We start from the raw sequence: 21699 nt of genomic DNA, 5'->3' as shown, positions 1-21699 counted from the left end.
CAGTGCAATAATAGTAAATATAATACATAATTTCGCACGATGCTTCCGTTGACAAGTAAACCCACACTGCTCACGGGTCCGCCTAACCAATATAAAAACAATTCATATAGGAAACTCATTACAATGTATTAGTTCAATAGAAACTTTCTACAATATACATTACCTACACTACTGTACAATCTATTAAAACAGCATGCTGATCTATACGTAATCATTGAAATTACCAAGTGCAATAAATAGAAATAGTAAATAATAAAGTATAATAAATAACTGGCCGATACAATAGTCGAATAGCATGAAGACGCAAAGGAGTCGGTTGCAATAAGCTAAAAAAAAACTGTGAGACTATGTTGATTGATAGAATCGCCATCACCTTACAGGACGCGAAACACCATAACCATCACAATATCCCAAGCAAGCTCTACGCTACTAGTAACCTGTTAATGAAATAAGTGGGTTACTTATATCACATTGTCTTAACAAAAGGCAATGCGATGTTCACTCCTAAAATAATCGTGTAAGGCAAACCATATTAAACTACAATCACCAGTAGAGAGTTAATTACCTCAAGACATTTTCACGATATTTCTATAATGGATTCAACCTCCACATCTGTAAAAGAACACAAGTACAACAAAGTGAATACATTTACATTTTTAATAAGAGAATGTACCACTGTTTTACATCAAGTCCATGTCGATAATGTAAAATACAGTCCGATAAAGTTATATATTTTGTATAAGTATAAAAATTTTGCATATATTAAAAAGATTTTTTAAATATTTGTATTACGTCCTGGACGCGAATTTTTCCTAAGTACAAATTTTATGTAAGCAGGTGCATATTCTAATAAACTGAAAATTATCAATAATGTGCAAAATCTAGTGAAAACATAAAAAAATGATAATTTGGACTAAATGTAAACCAGCGCACACTACAACGTCGTCCAGGTAATTGACATATCTTGTTGTATTTGCGTCTTTCTTTGTTGTGCTCACATTAAGTCTACCGAACACGAGTTACACACCTTATATTAGTGACGAAACGGGAAGACAGGTTACACATAATACTAAATACTATTTTTAAGAACATTAAAGGATCGCTTACATATTGCATGCACATGTACCATTTAATTCCTCGACTTTATCTTCGCCTCACGTCACATACGAATTTCTATAACCTACGGACACTATAATCTACAGTTACGGACAACACACCTATTGAATAAAACGTAATAAAGTCGACCATAAACTTGATGTCGTGGACATACAACTCTCTTTAAAAATCTTCCTTGGATGACTGAAATGTATCCATGTTGTACTGAATACAAGTTGGTGGTCACCATGACCGTACTCACTTTGGTAGCATTCTATGTAATAAATCTTCTGTTTTCTGTTTCTCTTCTATCAGCAGCCTCGTCCTCTCTGTGACTAGTTCTTCTAAGTTGTTCGCATATTTCTCCATCATATCCATCATTTGATCCATTATATTTCGTGATCTGAGAATTTATCAATTAACCAATTATAGTTTATTATTCCAAACATAAGATATTTTAATTACTCTATTTTCTAATATTATTAATTAACGTTTATCATTTCATGAATAAACAATCGAATAACTGTACTATATATTATCTTTATCATAAAAACTAGTTTTTTTTAAGGGATTACATAATTAAAATTTCTTTTGACATATCAGATACTCACTTGCCAGATTTCATTTTCTTAAGGCGGCTTCTTATTGTAGGAAAATCAGGTCTGAGATTCGGATCTTCCGCCCAACAGTCCTTCATGAGAGCAATCACATAGTCCTCCGTAGTGTCCTGTATGATACTTGTATCGGGACGGAACACTTCTTCGCCGTCTAACTTTGATCTTTTGACGCGCTCCACGATATCTGTATAAAATAAACAGAGTAAATCATTTGAGGCTTTTGTTACTGTCTATCATCACATTATTTTTAACATGAAACTTTAAGAAGATATAACTAAAAGTATTTGAAAAACGTTTAAGAGAATCTACACAAATATATAATGTTTTAATTAATATAATCCCCTAAGATATTTAATATAAAATTCTGTATAAAAGACCTCACAGACAGAAGCTAGCATTACAATATCAAATCTTCAAATTTGGACCAGTTCTCATGGAATTTAGAATTATTTATGATATTTGAAATCCATTACTTGGAGCCACAGTCTGGCTCCACAAGTAGTTCAATAACAGTACCTTAATAATACACAAGCAATGCAAAATATGTTACCATCTTGAAATCCATAAACAACAAAATCTAACAAAACTATTTCTGTAATGTAAATTTGAAGTAAACTCAAGCCAAGACATGGATTTAATTGTCCAACCCAATATAATATTAAGAATTAATAAATAAATTATAAAATAATAAAATTAGAATACCTTTGGGTTCTAATGGAGTTCCACCAAAAGGTCCTCTTCTGGCAATTAATTCATACAGAATTATACCAAATGCATAAACATCACCCTTCTGTGTACCACCAACGGTACCATTTGGATTATCCAGTTCTCTTAGTAATTCTGGTGACTTCCATAATAATCCTAAAAAATTGAAACATGTTTTTTAAAATATAATGATATATGACATCAAAACTATATGTTTAGTATTGTTTTTATTCATAATGTATATAGCTTTTATTTCTATTAATAATAACAAAGTTAAAACATTATAAAATATGGAAAAAAAAACTACAATCACCTCTATAATGTTGATGCTCGCCTATGTATTCATTTTCAGCACTATAACGCAATTCGTGAAGACCAAAATCTGTAACCTATTAACGGAAATAGATAACATCATTTAGATACATACACACACACAAAAAGTTTATTTCAAATGTGATAACATCTATTACCTGTAGCATCCACCTGGATGTAACTACACAATTTGAGGACTTAAGATTCCCATGGAATATTAATGGCGAAGTATGAATAAACGTCATACCCTGCAACAAATTAAACAAAAAAAATTAAACTGAAAGCAACAACTAAACATGTAAATGAACGGCGCTCGTGTTTATTTTATACTATTTATAATATACGATATGCGCTGACAAAATGTTATATTTTATTGTAGGTAGTGTGTAAAAATGCTCTCAAATTATTTCTACAGTAAAAATTAAAGTATTTACCTTTATGAGATCATGAACCAATGACGATATAAACATCTTATCTAACTTTATATCTTCATTTTCAATTATATCCTGGAATAGAAAAAAAAATTACATTAAAATTTGTTAAATAACTTAATTACACATAATGCATTACATGACATATTTATAATCATCAAATGTGCGTAGCTATTCTCCATATACAGACTTGTGCACGCCAACGATAATCCATACATAAAAAAGCATACTATATAAATAGGTCACAGTATAATAATTTTAGATAAGCCCTATTTATAATAATTAAGAATCTCAGAAACGGTAACTAATTTCTTAAAATTATGGGCTACTATCCATGCCTATAGGTGACAATGAGCATTTTCCACATGATTGGACGTCAGCTTATTTGCCGTTTTGTTGCATAAAAAATCACCAAACATGACTATAAACAATTTATATTAGAAAGAAATATTTTCCACATACGAGTACATATGCACAATGATGTAAAAGGGGCAAATCGTAAACATATGTTAACATAATAACAGTAAGCACTTACATACAAGCTTCCTTTGGCACAATAATCAGTTATGAGTAACACCCGAACGGGCTCCACAACTGCGCCGATGAATGAGTTGAGATTATCGTGGCGCAGCTCGCGTAACAGCCGCATCTCCTTCATCACGTCACGGGAGATGTCCTGTGAGAATACCAAAACAAACATTTATTTACTGCGTTCCAGTTATCTTCTTCTACATTTATCTTCACAAATAAAAATGATACACTAAATGTCGTTCTGACCGCTAAAACACGAGAACTCAGACCAAAACGATAATTTTTTTTTAATTTTCATCTTCACCTATGAAAGGTTCTTATTAAGAGAAAGAGTTATCTGATAAAACGTAAAAGCTCCATTGTCTTTTCCCCATACAAACCGTTTCTAGCTGCAATTCAAACATGTTTAAGCTTATTTGCAGGCAGGAAGAATCAAATGTATTAATCCAATACATATTCTGTTAAGGAATCTGGCGTGAAGATAAAACATTAAAGATTCACAGGTGAGTAATTATATATTTAGCGTCGTGCTGTTTTTCTGACTTGGTAAAAAATCTTGGCTATTCTTACTGGTTTAGCTTAGCTATGCTTTAGTTAAAGTTATGTCTAAGTTGAACATATTTGCAGAACATCAATAAAATGGTTCTTATTTTAGTAACCACTTCCCATTAAATGGAATATATTTATAATATAAACACTTTATTAATACATACATGTTAAAATATTAAATTAACTTCTTTTTAAGCCTTACCTTCTTTTTGGAGAATTTTAACTCCTTAATCCTAACCACGTTCCCTTTATATTGTGCTGTAGTTGTAAAAATTTGTGTACAGCACCTGCTCTCGTATGACATACCACTTGCTAAACTCAGCTAAAAAAAATACAAATTTTTGATTAAAAAGAATTATAAGGTTTACATTACTTATATTAGTCATTGAGCAAACTTGTAAGAGATATTGTACTGCTTTCGATTGATTATTGAAAATGATTGTTTGAGACATTCTATATCCAGGACTGAGTAAATAAAAAAAAAAAAAATAAGAACACAAATACGACTTTTAGCTATAATTAGTAAATTAACATTAACGCTACTTACTTTACTGGGTGACCACACGAGCCCACTACCTAGGTATCCCGCTATTTCATGGGGATCAATCTTCCACAGTAACCCCTCGATTTCTTGTTCAATCTTCCACTTGCGGTATATGCTGATGGTGACAACCAGAGCACAGAAAAGCGTAACTGCCAATGTGCCAGCTACCACTAGTGAAGTAATTTGGGAATCGTCTTTGGGACATTTCTCATTGAGGAAGCCACAGGACGGTTCATCTTCAGGTTTAACATTGTCCGGCCAGTCAATTTGTAGCCGCGGATACAATTTATATTCCTAAAACATGATGCAAACGCATTTTATTTACAACCAATTCCTAAATCATAACTGTAAATAACCATAACTATAAACGTCGATACATATTTCTCTATAAGAGAAGGAAAATACATATTTATTTTCAAAATAACAAAAATATAAAAGAATCGGGAGTAAAAAAAAAAATAAAGCAATAATTTATTCTATATCTAAAGTTTCGTGTATTACATGTATGTATTCATTGATGTATTACAAGTCTATGGTACAAATAACTTATGACTAATTACCGTTACATATATTCTGTATGTTTTAATGCACATAACTTACGGGGAATTGTCGGGAGCTCTGCTGGAAGTGGCCAACGGGTATCATGGTGTGCGAACAGTTCATGTCTCCGTCGCTAAAATTCGTCGGTTTGAAAGCCAATACTGAAAAATTTCCCTCAGAGTCGGCACGCTCGTCTAGCCGAATCGACATACCAGACACACCTAGGACAAATAACATTCATAAATTTAATATAATTAAAAAAAAATATAATTATATATAACTAATTTAAATATATATTAATTTATAAATAAAGCTAAATAATTTATAATGTAAAAAATAGTGATAAAACTATCTGAATAAAAGCTATTTTAAATGCTATAAGAAAATAAATTGTCCCATTAAATCAAAGGACGATCTTATCGAGCCAATCTATTGAGACAAATTTTTCCAGCATCTTCTTTTTCAAATATAAACAGTCCAACCATCTACCTATCCTTCTGTCCATCTGAACTAACGTTTAGACGACATGAATACGATATGGGTGATAGTAGACATCATTTGAATTTTAACTTATATTTACATTCTATTCTACTAAATCCTATTTTGCAACTTACTTTTAAATGGAGTGCTCTCGATCATTTTAGCAACTATACGAGATCCATTTGTGGCAATACTTAATAACTTTGAATATGTCAGCTCATCTTTCTTGGTGTCCTCCCTTATCAACTTGTCTAAAGCCGTCGCATACAATTTCACAGAATCGTACAAATAAGCAGCATAAATGGACACAAACTGTAAAATTACAATAAATGTATTGTTTTAGAAATATAAGAAGCAAATCAACAGATATTATGAAATATTATTTATCAACTTTCAAAACTATATAACATAAATTTTTGTAACATTATTATAATGCTAAATATAGTCACGGTTGAAAAATAAAAACACTAAACTAAATTAATTTAAAAATTATAACTTAATAATCTTTTTAAGTTTTTAAAACGTATCCATTTTTTTTAAAAATAGTAATGGAGTACCTTATTAAATTTATTCTCAAACACAGCAGGCAGCGGAAACTTGAACGGTTTGAGGGTGTTGTAAAGGCGAACTTTGGCTGTAAACTGTTCATAGCTTCCGGAGGGCTCCGACGAGACCACCACCAGTAGCGACTGCGACCGCTTGCGAAACTCGTTCGTGTCCGGACACACCATTTTCAATGCACCACGATCTTCAGTTTCTACGACCAATATATACGTTTAAAAGAGAAATACACTAATTTAGGAATAGGTAATAAAGATATTAAAGAAGATGACCAAAGAAAAATGGATGTACTGTATGGTATGCATAAAAAAAACAGTAAACTGAGGTATAACGATAGATAGGGATCAGTACAAGAGTAAGATATACTATGCCGTCGACAAATGGATAAGGCAAGACAGTAATGAAGAATAAAGATATGGGTACAGACAAAAAATAGTTTTACAACTCTGTAATGCTTTTATATCATAAATACCAACGTTAAATTGTATATTTATTAAAGTTTTCAACAAAATCATAGAAGGATAAAATTATTATAATAAAAGCACTATCTTTTAGGAAGTTTGAAGAAAAGGAAGGCGTAGAATATTCAGCAACATAAATACAGTCTTGTGTAACTATAATCAGTTACGCCTTAGAAATACTAACTTATTAAATATTTCAGTGAATCCTTAGGTGAATATGTCATCATATCAACAAATATGACCATGTACTCTCCATTCACAAACAACTGCAATGACTCCATGGCCGTCATCATGTCAATGAGACCCGACGTCGATCCCAGGAACACGTAAACTAAAAGAAAAATACTCTAATTACAAACTATTAATATACATATACAAACACACAACCCAAATATGTTTATTTAAGCATCATCGTCACATCAGCATTTAACTGTCCACTGCTGAACATAATCCTTCCCTTGGGTGATTTTGCCAGTAGTTACCACGCTTGGCAGGCGAATTGGCAACCGCAGTTAGGCTTTAAAGATGATTTGAGAGGGACTCTGATGCCCATCTCTCTCCTCCCTTAGTCGCCTTTTACTACCCCCACGGGAAAGAAAGGAATGGCCTATTCCATGCCAGGACCAAACGGCCATATTTAAACATAAAAATAGTAAACACATTAGTAGAGTATAGGACATTATTCAAATAAATATGTAAACCCCATAAATAACATATAAACATTAGAATTATACCCAAAAAAAATTATGCAGCTTCGACCGTGCCAGAAATATTACCTCTCATTCTCATGAGAACTAATGAGTGTTACATAATAACTCTTAAGCAATGAGAGGAGGTTTTCCGTACTGAGGTGGTATTTCTTCCTTTTATTTTACGTATATGTAAAGTTCACTGCTGATTCCAGATTACCGCTATTAAAATCCTTGTTGTATTGTAAAGAAAATACTTACATTATTTCCTAAAATGTAAAATGATACTCACTTCGGGTTCTATTCTTGGTGTCTTGTATAAATTGATACCAAAAGCCGGGTGCACAGCACGTGAGCTTCTCCTCACAGCACTTGAAGCCATCAATGACTGGCCGCTGATGATTTACCGTCATATTGTTCCTCTTCGCGTGGTTCTCTAGAGTAAGCGCGACTGTCACCCATGGCTCTTCGTACAGTATAGAAAATTTGTTCCACCGGTAATAGCGCAACAGCGATATTACTGATTTTGTAGCCTGCAAACGAAAATGTTTGACTTATATTTTTAAACAATTTTATTTATAATTAAATACTTGTGCAATTTACTACATAATTGATATGAAAATATTATTAAAAGCAAGTCCTGCCCGCTTCTAAATTTTTCAATCACTTAATAATTATTATATGTCTTTAATATTATAATAATATTTTTAAGCCGTAAATGATAAAGTTCACGACCCATCTTATGAAATATCGGTAATTGTTACATGTCACATAGAGGAGATTGTTAGTAACAGGGACTAGCGGCCCCATTGTTAACAATGCACTTGGTAAGGTTGACCTCCACGCTAACCTGGAAACCATGGTGGTTATATCTAGGAGAATTCATCACGATAGACCAACATCATTCTCACCTATCATAAATCTCTGATACTCCCGTTCAGTATATACCTATGACTAAATATCAATGATAAAACTCTCACATAATTTAATGCAATAAAAGATGTACAATTTATTAGCGGCGTAATGTAGGTATATAAAGTGGCAATATATTTTTCAGAAATATACCTCCTTATTACTGCATAAAATATATGTAATTAATCTTACAATGAATATGACACAGTCATATAGAATGATGAGTGTAGAATTTTGCATTAACAGACATTGACTAAAGCAAATAATTGATTGTATGAAAAGAAATATAAACTACGAGAGTTAAAAAGTAATTCAGGCTAATAAAATCACAAAGTAAATAAAACCATAACTACCTGTTTTTTTTTCTGTTCGAAGTGCATTTAACACAGATAGCTAACTGAATTTACTTTTGTTCTTGCTGATATAAGAGAAAAAACATATTATGTAACGAGAACATGTACGGTGAAATGACTCACATACTGGTCATTAGTAATTGAGATTATTTGTTCAGCACATTACCTGAGTGTCCGGAGGCTCTAGTCTGGCAAATGTTGACAGCGTTGAAATTTGGTAATCTGAACATTTCTGGAAACATAAAAATAATATACATTAGAGCTTTATGCTTCGCTTGCAAGATTGCTTGTAGATTTACATAATGAGCAATGTACCTGACATTATTCATACATAAATGCCAATGAACAATATTGCTTCCTATAAGAACACCATTTTATTATAAACCTATATGCTCCAAATTTTAGCTTTCTAGACTTAGTAGTTTTGGCTATGCCTTGTTAAATCAGTAAGTACACACGATTTAATGAATATACAATAATATTGCATATTTCACTTTCACTAAAAAACAGTCAACAAAACGACTTTTGAACATTTCAGACAAACTACTTGGTTACAGGAATATTTAATTATTTCTTAATATAACTATTTCTTTGGAAATGACATATACATGGACAACATGCAGACATGGATAACATAACCTACTTAGAATAGGAAACAAGCTGACGACCCATCTGATGGAAAGTTAAACCTATAGACATGGTACACATAAGTACCCCTCATATATTGCCATCCCTAAGAACTATGGCATAAAACTTGCGTATACATTCAGAGAAGATGCTATAACTAATTAATTATAGCCCATTATGGGAAAAAGGACTATTAGTAATGGAATGTATGCTAATAATATAGAGTATATTATAATATCAGGTTTACTTCACTACACACGGTTACCCTTAGAAAACACCGTGATTAATTGTTATAAAATTCATCACGATGGGCTAACTCACCTGCTTTCATCCTCACCTATCATACACCACTGATGCTCCGCCAGTGTATACCGATAGCGCGTTTTATTGTCCACGCTCTGAAATCTCAAATGGGATCCGTAGGCGATTAACGGCTCCGGTGAAGCACACATCGATGGCAGAGCGGCTCCATCTCTGTCCTACCAGCGATAGTAAACGCCTACCTGACCATTTACTGAGGTCATTATTCGTCGCCCGTACACCTAACTTTGTACGACCCCCGTGCAAAGTCGATGGCTTTAATAAAATATTTAACAATATCTTACATAAGAAATCATCGGCAGGTTGCGAGACTTAGCAATGATGGCCTCAGTGTTGCAGCGTCCTTCGGGACCGAAAAACGCAACGACGCCCGAGCAGCTCATATCGGTGAGCAGTCGCGTCGCAGTAATCGTATCGAACTTTGTGTCGTTCCATTGCAACAAGAGCTGGACATCTGGAAGTATGTCTGTACTGTTGTTGATCTGAAAGTAAACAGTAAAATAAATCATTATATGGATATCAAAACATGTTAAAATGACTTCAATTTAGTATGAAATATTTTAATATGATTGTCTTAACATTTGTATATTTTCTTTATAGATATTTTATACCATACCTTCTTGGAAAGCGGCTAATTTTTTATTCTAATACAAAAAAGAAGTTATGTTTTCGCCAAACAATTTTGAATGAAAATCCATTATCGACTTGTTATATTTTAATTTCTGAATTTGTTGCATAAGCAACTTGTTAAGTAATGAAATTGAATTTAAGTAAACAACTATTTATAAAGTGAACTAGCAGAAAAAATATAGATAATTAATAATCTCCTGTCCGATAAAACAAAATATATAAAAAAAATATTGACTTCATGAATTGTAACAACTTTATACAATAAAGTAAGTAAACAAGTTGTGTTCCTCGTAAGCGTGGTAAGGTATAAGACATTTAGAAGAGTGCACTTATCAACTCGTGTAATTTGAAGCTATACTATAAATATTCAAAGAAATAGATCAATAATATAGTGAAACCTCCTTTATTATTACAAAACTGCTTCTCGTATTCATCATCATCATATCAGCCTTTAACTGTCCACTGCTGAACATAAGCCTCCGCCTTAGGTGATTTTACCAGTAGTTGCCACGCTTGGCAGGCGGATTGGCAACCGCAGTCAAGCTTTAGAGATGTTTTAAAAGGGACGCTGCTTCCTTATTCTGACGGTCTCTTTCTATCCCGTGGGTGTTGTAAGACCCCAAAGGCCTATTTCAAGAAGGCCTATTCTATGCCGGCACCACACGGCCAAGGCTTCTTGTACTGCCTGCAAATATTATCTCCGCATAAAGGAATAGCAACACCTCAAAATACCTTTAACACTTCAAGATTTGGCATTTGTTACGATGCTAGTTGGTATTTCTTATAAAATTTTACAAAACTATTTTAAATTGTACACAATGAGAATGTGCCCAAAGGCGGCCAGTGTCCGTAAACACGTCGGTCACAAACCCATTTTCTTATTCACACAAAGTTACCATGACAAAACTTAAATATTAGTACCCCGCATACTTCTCATTAAGCACACTCTAATGAAGACGGCCCAACAGCGATAAAGTAATAGGTACTCATAAAGTACACAATTTGCTTACTTATTAATTAAATATGGAACTAGAAATTCGTAGTAATTAAATCATTTTGTTAACAGGACAACATATTTTTCTCCGTACAGGTACGTAGAAGTTTAACTAGGTAAGCCAACATAGGTAAGTGGTGCGTCACTTATTTTGCACATGATTATCTTAAAATAACTAATTATTCATGATAACATTTCATATTGTAGTATTAATTAAGTTTAAAGATATAGCCTTTAATGTTTAACAGTAAACGTTATATTTCATCATCATCATATCAGCCTGCTGAACCACTGATGAACATAACCTTTCCCTTGTGGGGTTTTGCTGCAATTGCTACGTTTGACAGGCGGATAGGCAAGTTTAAAATTTTTTAAGTGGAACGCTGCTGTCCATTACTCGCCTTCCCTTAGTCTTCTCTTACGACACACACGGAATAGGAAGGAGTGGTCTATTCTATGCCGGGACCACACGAACAATTCGTGGTCATGATAACTGTTGACAACATACCATACGTATATTACAATTCGACATACATATTATTATATGAGTAAAACTAAGAATACCTTAACAATTTCGGTATAGTATTGTACACTTAAACTGTAAACCGTAATCGCGTAAATTATTATAAAAAATACCTATTAATATTAAAAATATATCGTAATTTAGAACATTAAGAACTCTTCGACATGATGCCTATAGCTGCCTTTCACTATCGCACCGGTCGCCATCGGCAGGGAATCCATCCTCACACCCTAGAACCCGAATGGTCACCACGCACAGTGCGGTTTCAAAGGAGCTACTTGCTCCGATCACTTAGGTTGTAGAACGATCCTCCCGCAGAAGTTTTCCCTAGAGACAACTGCATGAGGTTCTTCAAAAAGGGCGTATTAAGGTTTTCAGACATTACACGTTTAATGTCAGGCGTCCATAGACTACGGTAACCCCAGAATGCACGTAACATTCCATGACATTGTCGTAAAAAGTATCCTATGAGATAACGTAGTATATGAGATTTAATTTAAATCCGTCAAGCTTTTTAACAGTAAATGCGAAACAAATACATTCTCTAACTGTCACATTTATATCTAATATTTGTAGGAATAGCGTTTAGTACCTAAGTCTACCCCTATGACCTCTTCCATCAGAGGCATTGAATGCATGCCGTAACAGGGACCTATTATAATTTTAAATTATATGCTACTAACCTCCTCGAGGGCCATAGACAATGCTCCGGAGATAGCGAGACCCTGCCTGTCCCGCAGCTCGCCTTTTATCGACGGCAGGTACCCGATAGTGATGTTGAACTTCTTGGTGGCATGCGAAGGCCCGGCCAGTAGGCCCAGCGCCGCGAGTATGAGCACCCGGGCGCCGCCCCACATGCCGCCGCCTTCACCGTAGCACCCTCACCTGATGAAGAAACAAAATAAAATATACTATACTAACAATACATACAACGTTGTTGTACGATACATACATAAGTACGTAATTTATTGTGATTGATGTAATGTAAATTTGTGATGATCCTTGACGGTCAAAATAAATTTTTTATAATATTTTTATATTTGTACTTTCCCTCTGTAAAGCAAGTAAGAACATGTTCTCCGTTGACAAAATATCCGTCATCTACGTGGGCCCGTACACCCACATAGTACTTTTCTTCTTCTTCTAACATTGATCCTACATATAATACTTGATAATATAATAAGCTTTTTTATACATAAATCTAAACAATATGAGGACAGCATATCATCGTTATTTTCTAAACATTCTAAAGATTATACTTCGTTATCATACAATTTTATTTTGTTGTTTGTGTGAACTCAGAAATTCTTACACTATCAGAAAGTTACACTATGCCTTATAATATAGAACCTCAAGAACTTTAATTTCAAGAGATCAAGTATTTTGAGATTATAATTAAATAATTAAAGTTTTGATTCGAAAGGAAATTTTTGGTAGATTTTTCCCGTTATAGTATACAGGTTCTTATTCTCATAACAATTCACATGATAGCCTAATCAAAAAAGAGTCATAGGAAGGAAAAGTATTGTCAGTAATGGAGTCTAACAACCCCATTGCTAGCAATCTACCCCTCCCCCTCCCACCTAAAAATCATTGTAGTTAATTATTGCTGAATACGTTACGATAGGCTAACTGCCCCGCTTTTATCATCCTTTCCTATCATCGCTAACTGGTGCCAGCCAGCGTATACCAATAACACAAACGGGCTTACCATTCCATTATCAAAAAAAAAAACCCTAAAAAGAGCTGAAGTTTATTCGAGTGAGTTGTAAAAGTCTAAATACGAAAACTGTTCAAAAGTTTATTGGAAAATTGCTCAGTTTTATGAATACTTATGTATATACATGTTTTAGTTACTTTGTTATACCATTTACGACTAATTTGTATTCCATAACCGTTACAATCAAACTTGTTTAGCAGTATTTATTAGATACGTATGATTACAATTACAATAAGCAAATATAAAGGTGTGATCTGTGACTTGAGTACATACCTATCTACGACAATCGTATCATTGCATTGTTAGGTAACATGCATAGTGCAATTATTACAAATAAATGATAAAATATGGAAAATTCTATTGTTGATGCAATAAAATAATTTTATATAGCGGTCACGTCTCATCAGGCATTGTAAATTGTTTGGGGGAAAGAAGGGTTAACAGGAAAGTTAGGTTAAAAAAAAATTGGTTTTATTCAATCTTATTAGATCTATATTTAGATGAACCCCAATCCGAAATTTCTAAACATCTCTATAAATAATTGATACTTACTAATTTCTCCCTTTCCGTAAGTAGGTAAAATAGATAAAGTCTTATCTGAGAGATCAGTTCAGGGTACGATAGGATTGACATACCTGAAGAAGGTAAAAGCCCTTAAAAATAAAATACAATAAACGTAGAATAATATACTTTATAATCTGAGATAAATACTATTGTATTAGTGCTGTTGGAAAAAGAAAAACTATAACCCCTTACAGAAGTAGACACAATTTGGTCTCCTTATAAATAAAGAGTTTATTCAACAAAAAACAGAAACCTCAAATTGTGACAATAGTTTTATAGATCTAACATTAAAATAAACACCATTGAATGCAAAAAATATCAAAATAGTTTAGAACTGCCGAAAATATCGCGTACATATTGAAAACCTCACTTTGCAACACAATGCATAGTATAGGTAAGTAACAAGTAGATTCTGCTCAACAAATTAAAAAAACATGACTTCCCAGCCAAAAAAATATTAAATGTCACTCGAGAGGATGATTCTAACAATATGTTTAAGCATTTAGAAGTTATGGGGGAATAAACAAACTAACAAACGTACATGAACTGTGAAAAAAAATCCATTGTGCAATCGTGAAAAACCTACAGTACTACGTGATACTATTAGGTCCTTACATATGAAATTGGTGTTTTGTACGGAAGGAATATAAAGTGTTTTTTTTTTAATATATTTAATTAATCAAAGTATGCACCGTTGTTATCTACGCACTTTTGCCATCTCATAGGTAGTTCATTGATCCCTTTACTACAAAAACTATAAGGGAGAGAATGAATAAACTCTTTAAAGGTGGTTTGGACTGCCACATCGAAGTTGAATTTTTTTTTTCCTTGTAAGAATTTGTCCTAATTCCGGAAAACATGGTAATCTGTTAAAGCAAGGTCCGAGGAGTACGGTGGATGTCACAGACTTTCCAATTGTAGCTCATCTAACTTAGTATTTGTTTGTTGTGCAGTGTATGGTCTTGCATTGTCGTGAAGCAGCAGTGGCTTAAAGCGATTGACCAATCTCGATTGTTTAGCAGCTAGTTCTTCCTTCAAGATTTGCAGTTGCTGACAATAGATATCTGCCGTAATCGTTTGGCCAGATTTTAGAAAGCTATAGTGAACGACACCGGCGTTAGTCCATCAAACACTTACAAGTAACTTTTTCTGAGTCAATTTTCGTTTAGGGTTGGATTTGGCTGGGTATCCAGGATTCAGGTATTGCGATGAGCGCTTCCGATTATCGTACAGTATCCACTTTTCATTACAAGTAATGATTCGATTTAAAATCCCTTCATTATTGTGTCGGTTGAGCAAAGTAACACAGCAGTCGACGCGTGTTTGCAAGCTCGATTCACTCAATTCATGAGATACTCATTGTTTAAGTTTTTATTACTTTCCCATATTTGATTCAAGCGGATTATTACAGTTTTATCACTTACCCCGAAGCCTGCAGCTATCTCTGAAGTGTTTTGTGATTGCTCCGCTTCCACATTAGCCTTTAATTCTTCATTTTCCACGTTGGAATTTCGCCGTACACATCATTAATCCTTCTAGTTGTTTCTGCAGCACTGATGCCACGGTAGAACTCGTACTCGTAAAGATACGCCAAAGAAAAAAATAATGAAGAAAAACAAATGATTAACTGTTTTCAAAACTCCAATTTACCAGCTAAATGAATTTATAAATTTGGAATTCTTAACCAAAAAGGAGATATTTCAGATCAAAGTGGTTAGTACGACAAAACGCTAATTTTAAATCTAAAATAATTCAAAAGCCGATCTCCTCATTATGTCTTTCAAACATTTTAGATAAGAATCGTGAAAAACTATACATTTTTCAGTACAAGTCATTGTCCTATTACGATATAAGGATGATCGGTTGATAACAGCAATTGTTGATAATATATACATTGATGACAACACACCATTATAAGATATACATTTTATTCACTTTATTCACTTATTTTGAATGAGTAGTAGGTGCATACAACCTGCAGCAATCGTTCATTGGCATATTTAAGATTATTTTCTAAAAGAGGGCGGAGGGTGCCGTTAGAAATATTGTATGTACATATGAAGACATTATACTATGCACAACAAATCGAATATTCATAAAAACAATATAGATAAAACAGATACTCTTTATTGTTTCTTCTAAAAGATTAGTAAACTTATTATAACTACAATGGTCGGCATTATGGAACCAATATATGGGTAAACCCTATCTACGAACCAACTGAGAATCTCCTACTAGAAATAAAAAATCGAGAACACAACAGAAATTAGCGTAAAGGTTGAATGTTACAATACAATGTGAACTGGTAATTAAAATATACTTTTTGATATACGAGTACTTCTGCGGTTACCATTTAAAGGTTCATTTTCATAATGAAAACATTTTGATTTGTCTGAGTAAATAGTTTGTTAACAAGTGTTAAAAAGGCGATTGTTAATAACGGGGATTAATAACCCCATTACTAGCATAACATTTTGTCTGGTTAAATTTTATACGATTTTCCCTGGAAAGCATTGAGAGTTTTTTTAATGGGTGATTATGGAATGGAAAGCAGGTCAGTTAGCCCATAGTTACGAATTCCACTTAAATTAACCACGATGGTTTCCAAGGGGAACCGCATGGAGGTCGACATTATAGGGTGTATTGCTATCAATAGGTCAATTAGACCCCATTACTAACAATTCCTTTCCCCCTAGCATTACGCGTTAAATACTGATGTTAATGATACTGAATTTGTCAAGATGGCCGAATAAATCAGGTTCATTTCATACTCACCTATCATCCATCACTAATAGCACAGGGGAGGTTACCATCCCTTTTTCATCCATTAGAAAATGTTCTTTGATAAAGAGGGTCTGATAATAAAGCTGGAAGATAATAACAATATGTATGTAGAACAAAGCAATTTTTTTGTTTCAAATAAATATTATTTATTCTATAGCATGCTTCTTTAAATTTTATAACATCGAAACTACAACCTAAAACTTGTATTAACATAATAAATCTAAAAATGTTGTAAAACTAAATACATAGAGAATATATTGCTTATTAGGTGTTATAAGTAGAATGAAAAGTACGGAGATTGCCTACCTATCTAGTTAGGCAGCGCCAACTGGTTGAGCCGGCTAGTGTGTTTACTTACCTAGACGAATACTGAAGAAGGTCGACTTAGTACATACAACCTAAATATTACATTCCAGTAATACACGACGAATTTGCATAGCGTTTACACCGTATTGACATTAAAAAAATTATCTTAAGCTGTCTGATAATTATTTGTAAAAATTAATGTTGGTACAATCAACATTATCATGATCAAAACTACGGGATCAAATAATTAGTTATCTGATAGAAAAAAAATATATCAAACAGTGGGAGTGGAACTTGTTCATTGGTACATTGAATATAACTAAACCAGATTATTAGTAACTTACATTACAGTTAGGTAGTAAAGAATGCCATACTTACAGCCTTAAGTATTGCCTTTTTGTAGAATTAAAAAAAAAGTACATATAATTTTACATAAAGTATTTTTGTATACATATATAAGAAAAAAAAACTGATGAAGTATCATCATTTCATCCACAGACTCCCTGCAATGCATTTCAGGTCGTCACTCTATCTAGAGGGGGGTCGTCCTACTCTGCGTAATTACAAGACACAATAATAAAACAAAAACATTCTATATAGAGTTCGGTATAAGTAATTTAAGTATGGAAATACAATAGTTGTATTTTAAACGTGTAGAGATATTTATAATATAGTATATAGATAAACATTCTATAGAAGCCAAATCTAAGCAGACGAATATAAATACAAGTATCAATGACAAATGACCAGAGTCACTTTTTTTTCAACGTTCTATCAGAGTACTATTTAATACTTATACATAATTTGTTAATAAGCATTAATTAATAATATAATGTATAATGTCTTTGTACTTTGTAATTGAGAGTGTTTATGTCTTTATATAATTAATATGTCAACTTATTCGTCATTATTTTGATTTTAATTAAGTCGGTAAAACGGCGTACTTGTCTCTTGAAGGAATATCTTCCAATATGCCCATTGGGCACAACGATGAACAATTTTAACCAACTGCAAAAACAACGAGGTTATCAATTGAACAATAGGAGTACACATTATGTGTGTGCGTTATGTAATTTTGGACTAATTTTGAACGTGGATCATCCATACTAGTAAATTTTCTGGCTGCTGTTTTTGGCAAAAATCTGAAATTGCTAGATAAATGCTAAATTTAATAACTTTTATTTATACCAAGTCATCTTCCATTACAGCGTTATTCTATTCCGTAAAAAGCTGATGAAATAAATTGCAAATCTAACACAACAAAAAGATATTTACCTAATAAAAGTACGTTTGTACATTCTAGTCTGCGGTGTCCAGTGTCTCAACGAAGCACATATTTAATACGAAGGCGACAACAAGCGTATCTATTTCTGTTACTCAAATAAAGGGAAGTCTTCCTGCAATGCGCTTTCCGCCCTCAAATGTAGGAATTGCTTCCATGCTGTCAAGTAAGTAATTGGCTAGCAGCCGGCGACTGATTAGACCAATTGACGTGCCGCTGTTTTGACAACATGCTTCTGCTATAGTCACCTACATCGGTATTTAGATACAGATGTGATATGTGGTTCTTTGTAATCACTGGTACGAAATAAATTTTTACTAGGGCATAAATTACTCATATCAGGATAGGAAATTTATTTATTTCTTAAACTTATTCTACAGCCATTCCAAAAAGTATGAAATGAGTCAACCTATATGCTGTCAAAATTAGAGCTAGTTTGCTCTAATAATTAGTGTCTTCTACTCTTCGATTTCAAAAGAAGGGAGTTTTCAATTCGTATGTAACAGAATTTTAAAAGTATTTTTGTAATTGATAAGTTATATTTCTGTTGATATCATACGATTGAAACTGCCGTTGTTCTTTGCGGATACAGTTATTTGCTACAAAGCAAAATCTACTTGTAGACATACTATTTCGCGTTCTAAATTCAAATACTTTTAACCTAATGTGTCTAGAAACATCTCTTCGTTTATCGGTGAGTTTTGTTTTGTCACGTTAAAATCGCAGTTTTTATGCGGTGCAAATGAATTTATTACATACTTGTATTTACCTTACACCAAATTAGATACAACCAAAAATATAGTGAAAAAATAATAAACAAATGATAAGGAAGAGTGACGAATAGTAAAAGTAACAAAATAAGCAACTTAAAACGATGAAACTAAAACTGATTTTGCTCGTGACTACAGTGTCATCATACATACATTAGCTGTCAATTCCATAAACTTTTTTACATTTTAATAATAGACATTGGACCTCAGCATTTGCAAACACAGCGAAACAAACAATATCTACAAGAGGGATAACTGGATAAGACATGTTCAGAGTCGGCCGGTATCTCATCATTCTACAACTCCACACATATCTATCGAGCAGTGGCTGACTACGACGCATGCGCCGGCGCGGCGTGATCTCGCCTTGAGATAACGTCAACGATAACGCTCTCTCAGTTTATTTTTAGAATTTAATAAAAAGGTAATATGATTATGATTACATTTCGCGCAATCACAAATATTTCCGTCGGTGACGGCGAGCGGGATGGAATCGACAATCAAAGTAAAGGCTAAAGAAAACGAACATTATAATTATGCAAAATGCATAAACTGTACATTATCACATAAAACACTAACAGTATACTATTCTAAACACTTTTTCGAATAGAACTCAACTAAATTATTAGACATAAGACAAATTATGAACTTATTGCTGGTAAATACAACACACGTAAGTATAAAACGTTACGTCACATAGACACAAATAACTTCAAGTTAGAGTTAATAGTTGTAACCTCGTCTTTGGACACATATTTACCAAGTTATTAATAGCTCTCCGAATAACTACATATACAGAGAGGTCAAATAGAATGGTCAAATCTTAAAAAGATGATATAAAATAAATCTAATTTTCAAGAAATTTCTCGTAGTGTTAAAAAGTATTACTGACACTACATTGTCACATGGTTTATGAACCTTACTCAGTAATTGATCAGGCAATATACCCAAATTTTTGGGAATATTATATATAGTTCTCTTATCAGTGTCTAGGTATATAGCGCGACTTCACGTGAAGAATATTAACAGTTGCAGTTATAAAAAATACGAATCCTTATCTATAAATACATAAGTAGGTGAATAACTTACTGTATGTATACAAATATCTTATGTATTTTAGAATTATAGGTAGTTTTCAAATGGTATTATTTCCATTGACAAACTACTTTGTCTACTGAATCTACTTGGTTCACTCCAGAACGCGATTTTCTCTTTATTTATGATACAGTTACTGGGTCAAATGTGGAAAAAACTTTATACACGTTAAAATAACGTGCAGTGTACGTTGCTCGCATACACGGGGTGCGGGTCTGAAATCTCTACATGTTCCTCTCCGTTGTTGAATCCTTTGTCTTTCTAGATACGCCAATAAGGAATAATCAACAATGACAATGGTCAAGCTAGTGTATCGTGAGTTGAATGTGAAGATTTCGTTCAGCAGTAGACGACGAATAGGTTTATAACGATGATGAGATCTTAATTAGAGATATTTTTATATAAGATAGGTAGTAAACATGTACACATGCATAGTCCGTCTGATGATAAATGATCACCGTTACCATAACCTTTGCTATTACAGGCATCCATAATACCTACAATATCATGCTAACCCACTTAATACAAACTGCCCATCTTCTGAAGTTTGTGGGTTCGATCCCCGCACAATATTAGAATTTGTATTCATCTTTTTACGTGTTTGTAGAGGTCTAGGTAACGTCTATGAGTATATTTATAGGTCGTAGATGAGATTATTTTGTCCAATACAAAAATAAAGTTCAAGAATGACACAAAACAGGAATTTTGTAATTCTGTTCTTTTGATCGTTGGGTATATGGTAAGCGGAATAGTTCTTGGACATTATCGATCTCGCCGGCCAATGTTTGGCCTGCCGCTCCCGACCGCACCCATTACCGTAAGATAATAAAAATCGACCAAACCACACTGCTCACACCACTACTATATTACCTACAAAACAAATGATAATTTGCAAGTTAATCATAATATTCTATTTTCATCAGGTATTTAAAATTATACACTATACTTAATTTAAAGTCAAATTAAATTACTCCTTAAAGATAATAATCGGATCACATATGAAAATTTTATATTTCTCAGCTGTAGACACAATCGAAATGGGATAAAATAGAAATCACATCGAGTAAATATCCAATATAAAATAAGGTCTATTTGTCCCTTACTCGATGGAGGTTTGGCTCTCCTTTTATTTTTTCATTCCTGTACCAAAGCGATGTTACTATTTATTAGAATTTTGGCAGTCTGATAGAATGAGTGAAGTGTTTTTAGCAGCTGTGAGCCACGATATATTTAGTAATAAAGATGTATTTGATGTAGGTTACGGATAAATAATACATCCGTTGATGCTAATGGTGTACAATTA

At 33.2% G+C, this 21699-nt stretch overlaps 1 protein-coding gene across 11 annotated transcripts in view; it reads right to left on the bottom strand.

Moving 5' to 3' along the window:
- LOC113517574 (receptor-type guanylate cyclase Gyc76C-like) overlaps positions 1 to 21699 on the bottom strand; it is a 33101-nt gene that overhangs the window by 5489 nt on the left and 5913 nt on the right. For all 11 annotated transcript variants that reach the window (XM_026902283.3, XM_031912588.2, XM_026902286.3 and 8 more), the window contains exons 3-19: positions 12559 to 12760; positions 10013 to 10210; positions 8947 to 9012; positions 7808 to 8048; positions 7011 to 7157; positions 6362 to 6561; positions 5939 to 6116; positions 5385 to 5545; positions 4788 to 5078; positions 4443 to 4562; positions 3696 to 3836; positions 3164 to 3235; positions 2888 to 2977; positions 2731 to 2806; positions 2415 to 2573; positions 1707 to 1896; positions 1358 to 1498 (exon numbers count right to left, since the gene is read on the bottom strand). In XM_026902283.3, the coding sequence (XP_026758084.1) occupies positions 1358 to 1498; positions 1707 to 1896; positions 2415 to 2573; positions 2731 to 2806; positions 2888 to 2977; positions 3164 to 3235; positions 3696 to 3836; positions 4443 to 4562; positions 4788 to 5078; positions 5385 to 5545; positions 5939 to 6116; positions 6362 to 6561; positions 7011 to 7157; positions 7808 to 8048; positions 8947 to 9012; positions 10013 to 10210; positions 12559 to 12732 (2645 nt within the window). In that variant the 5' untranslated portion in view covers positions 12733 to 12760. The remainder of the gene's footprint in view (positions 1 to 1357; positions 1499 to 1706; positions 1897 to 2414; positions 2574 to 2730; positions 2807 to 2887; positions 2978 to 3163; positions 3236 to 3695; positions 3837 to 4442; positions 4563 to 4787; positions 5079 to 5384; positions 5546 to 5938; positions 6117 to 6361; positions 6562 to 7010; positions 7158 to 7807; positions 8049 to 8946; positions 9013 to 10012; positions 10211 to 12558; positions 12761 to 21699) is intronic.

This window comes from Galleria mellonella, unplaced genomic scaffold, assembly GCF_026898425.1.
Source record: "Galleria mellonella isolate WM207_F2 unplaced genomic scaffold, CSIRO_AGI_GalMel_v1 utg223, whole genome shotgun sequence".
Lineage (NCBI taxonomy): Eukaryota > Metazoa > Arthropoda > Insecta > Lepidoptera > Pyralidae > Galleria > Galleria mellonella.
Note: the sequence above shows the minus strand (reverse complement) of the source record. Positions and strands in the feature narration are given on the sequence as shown.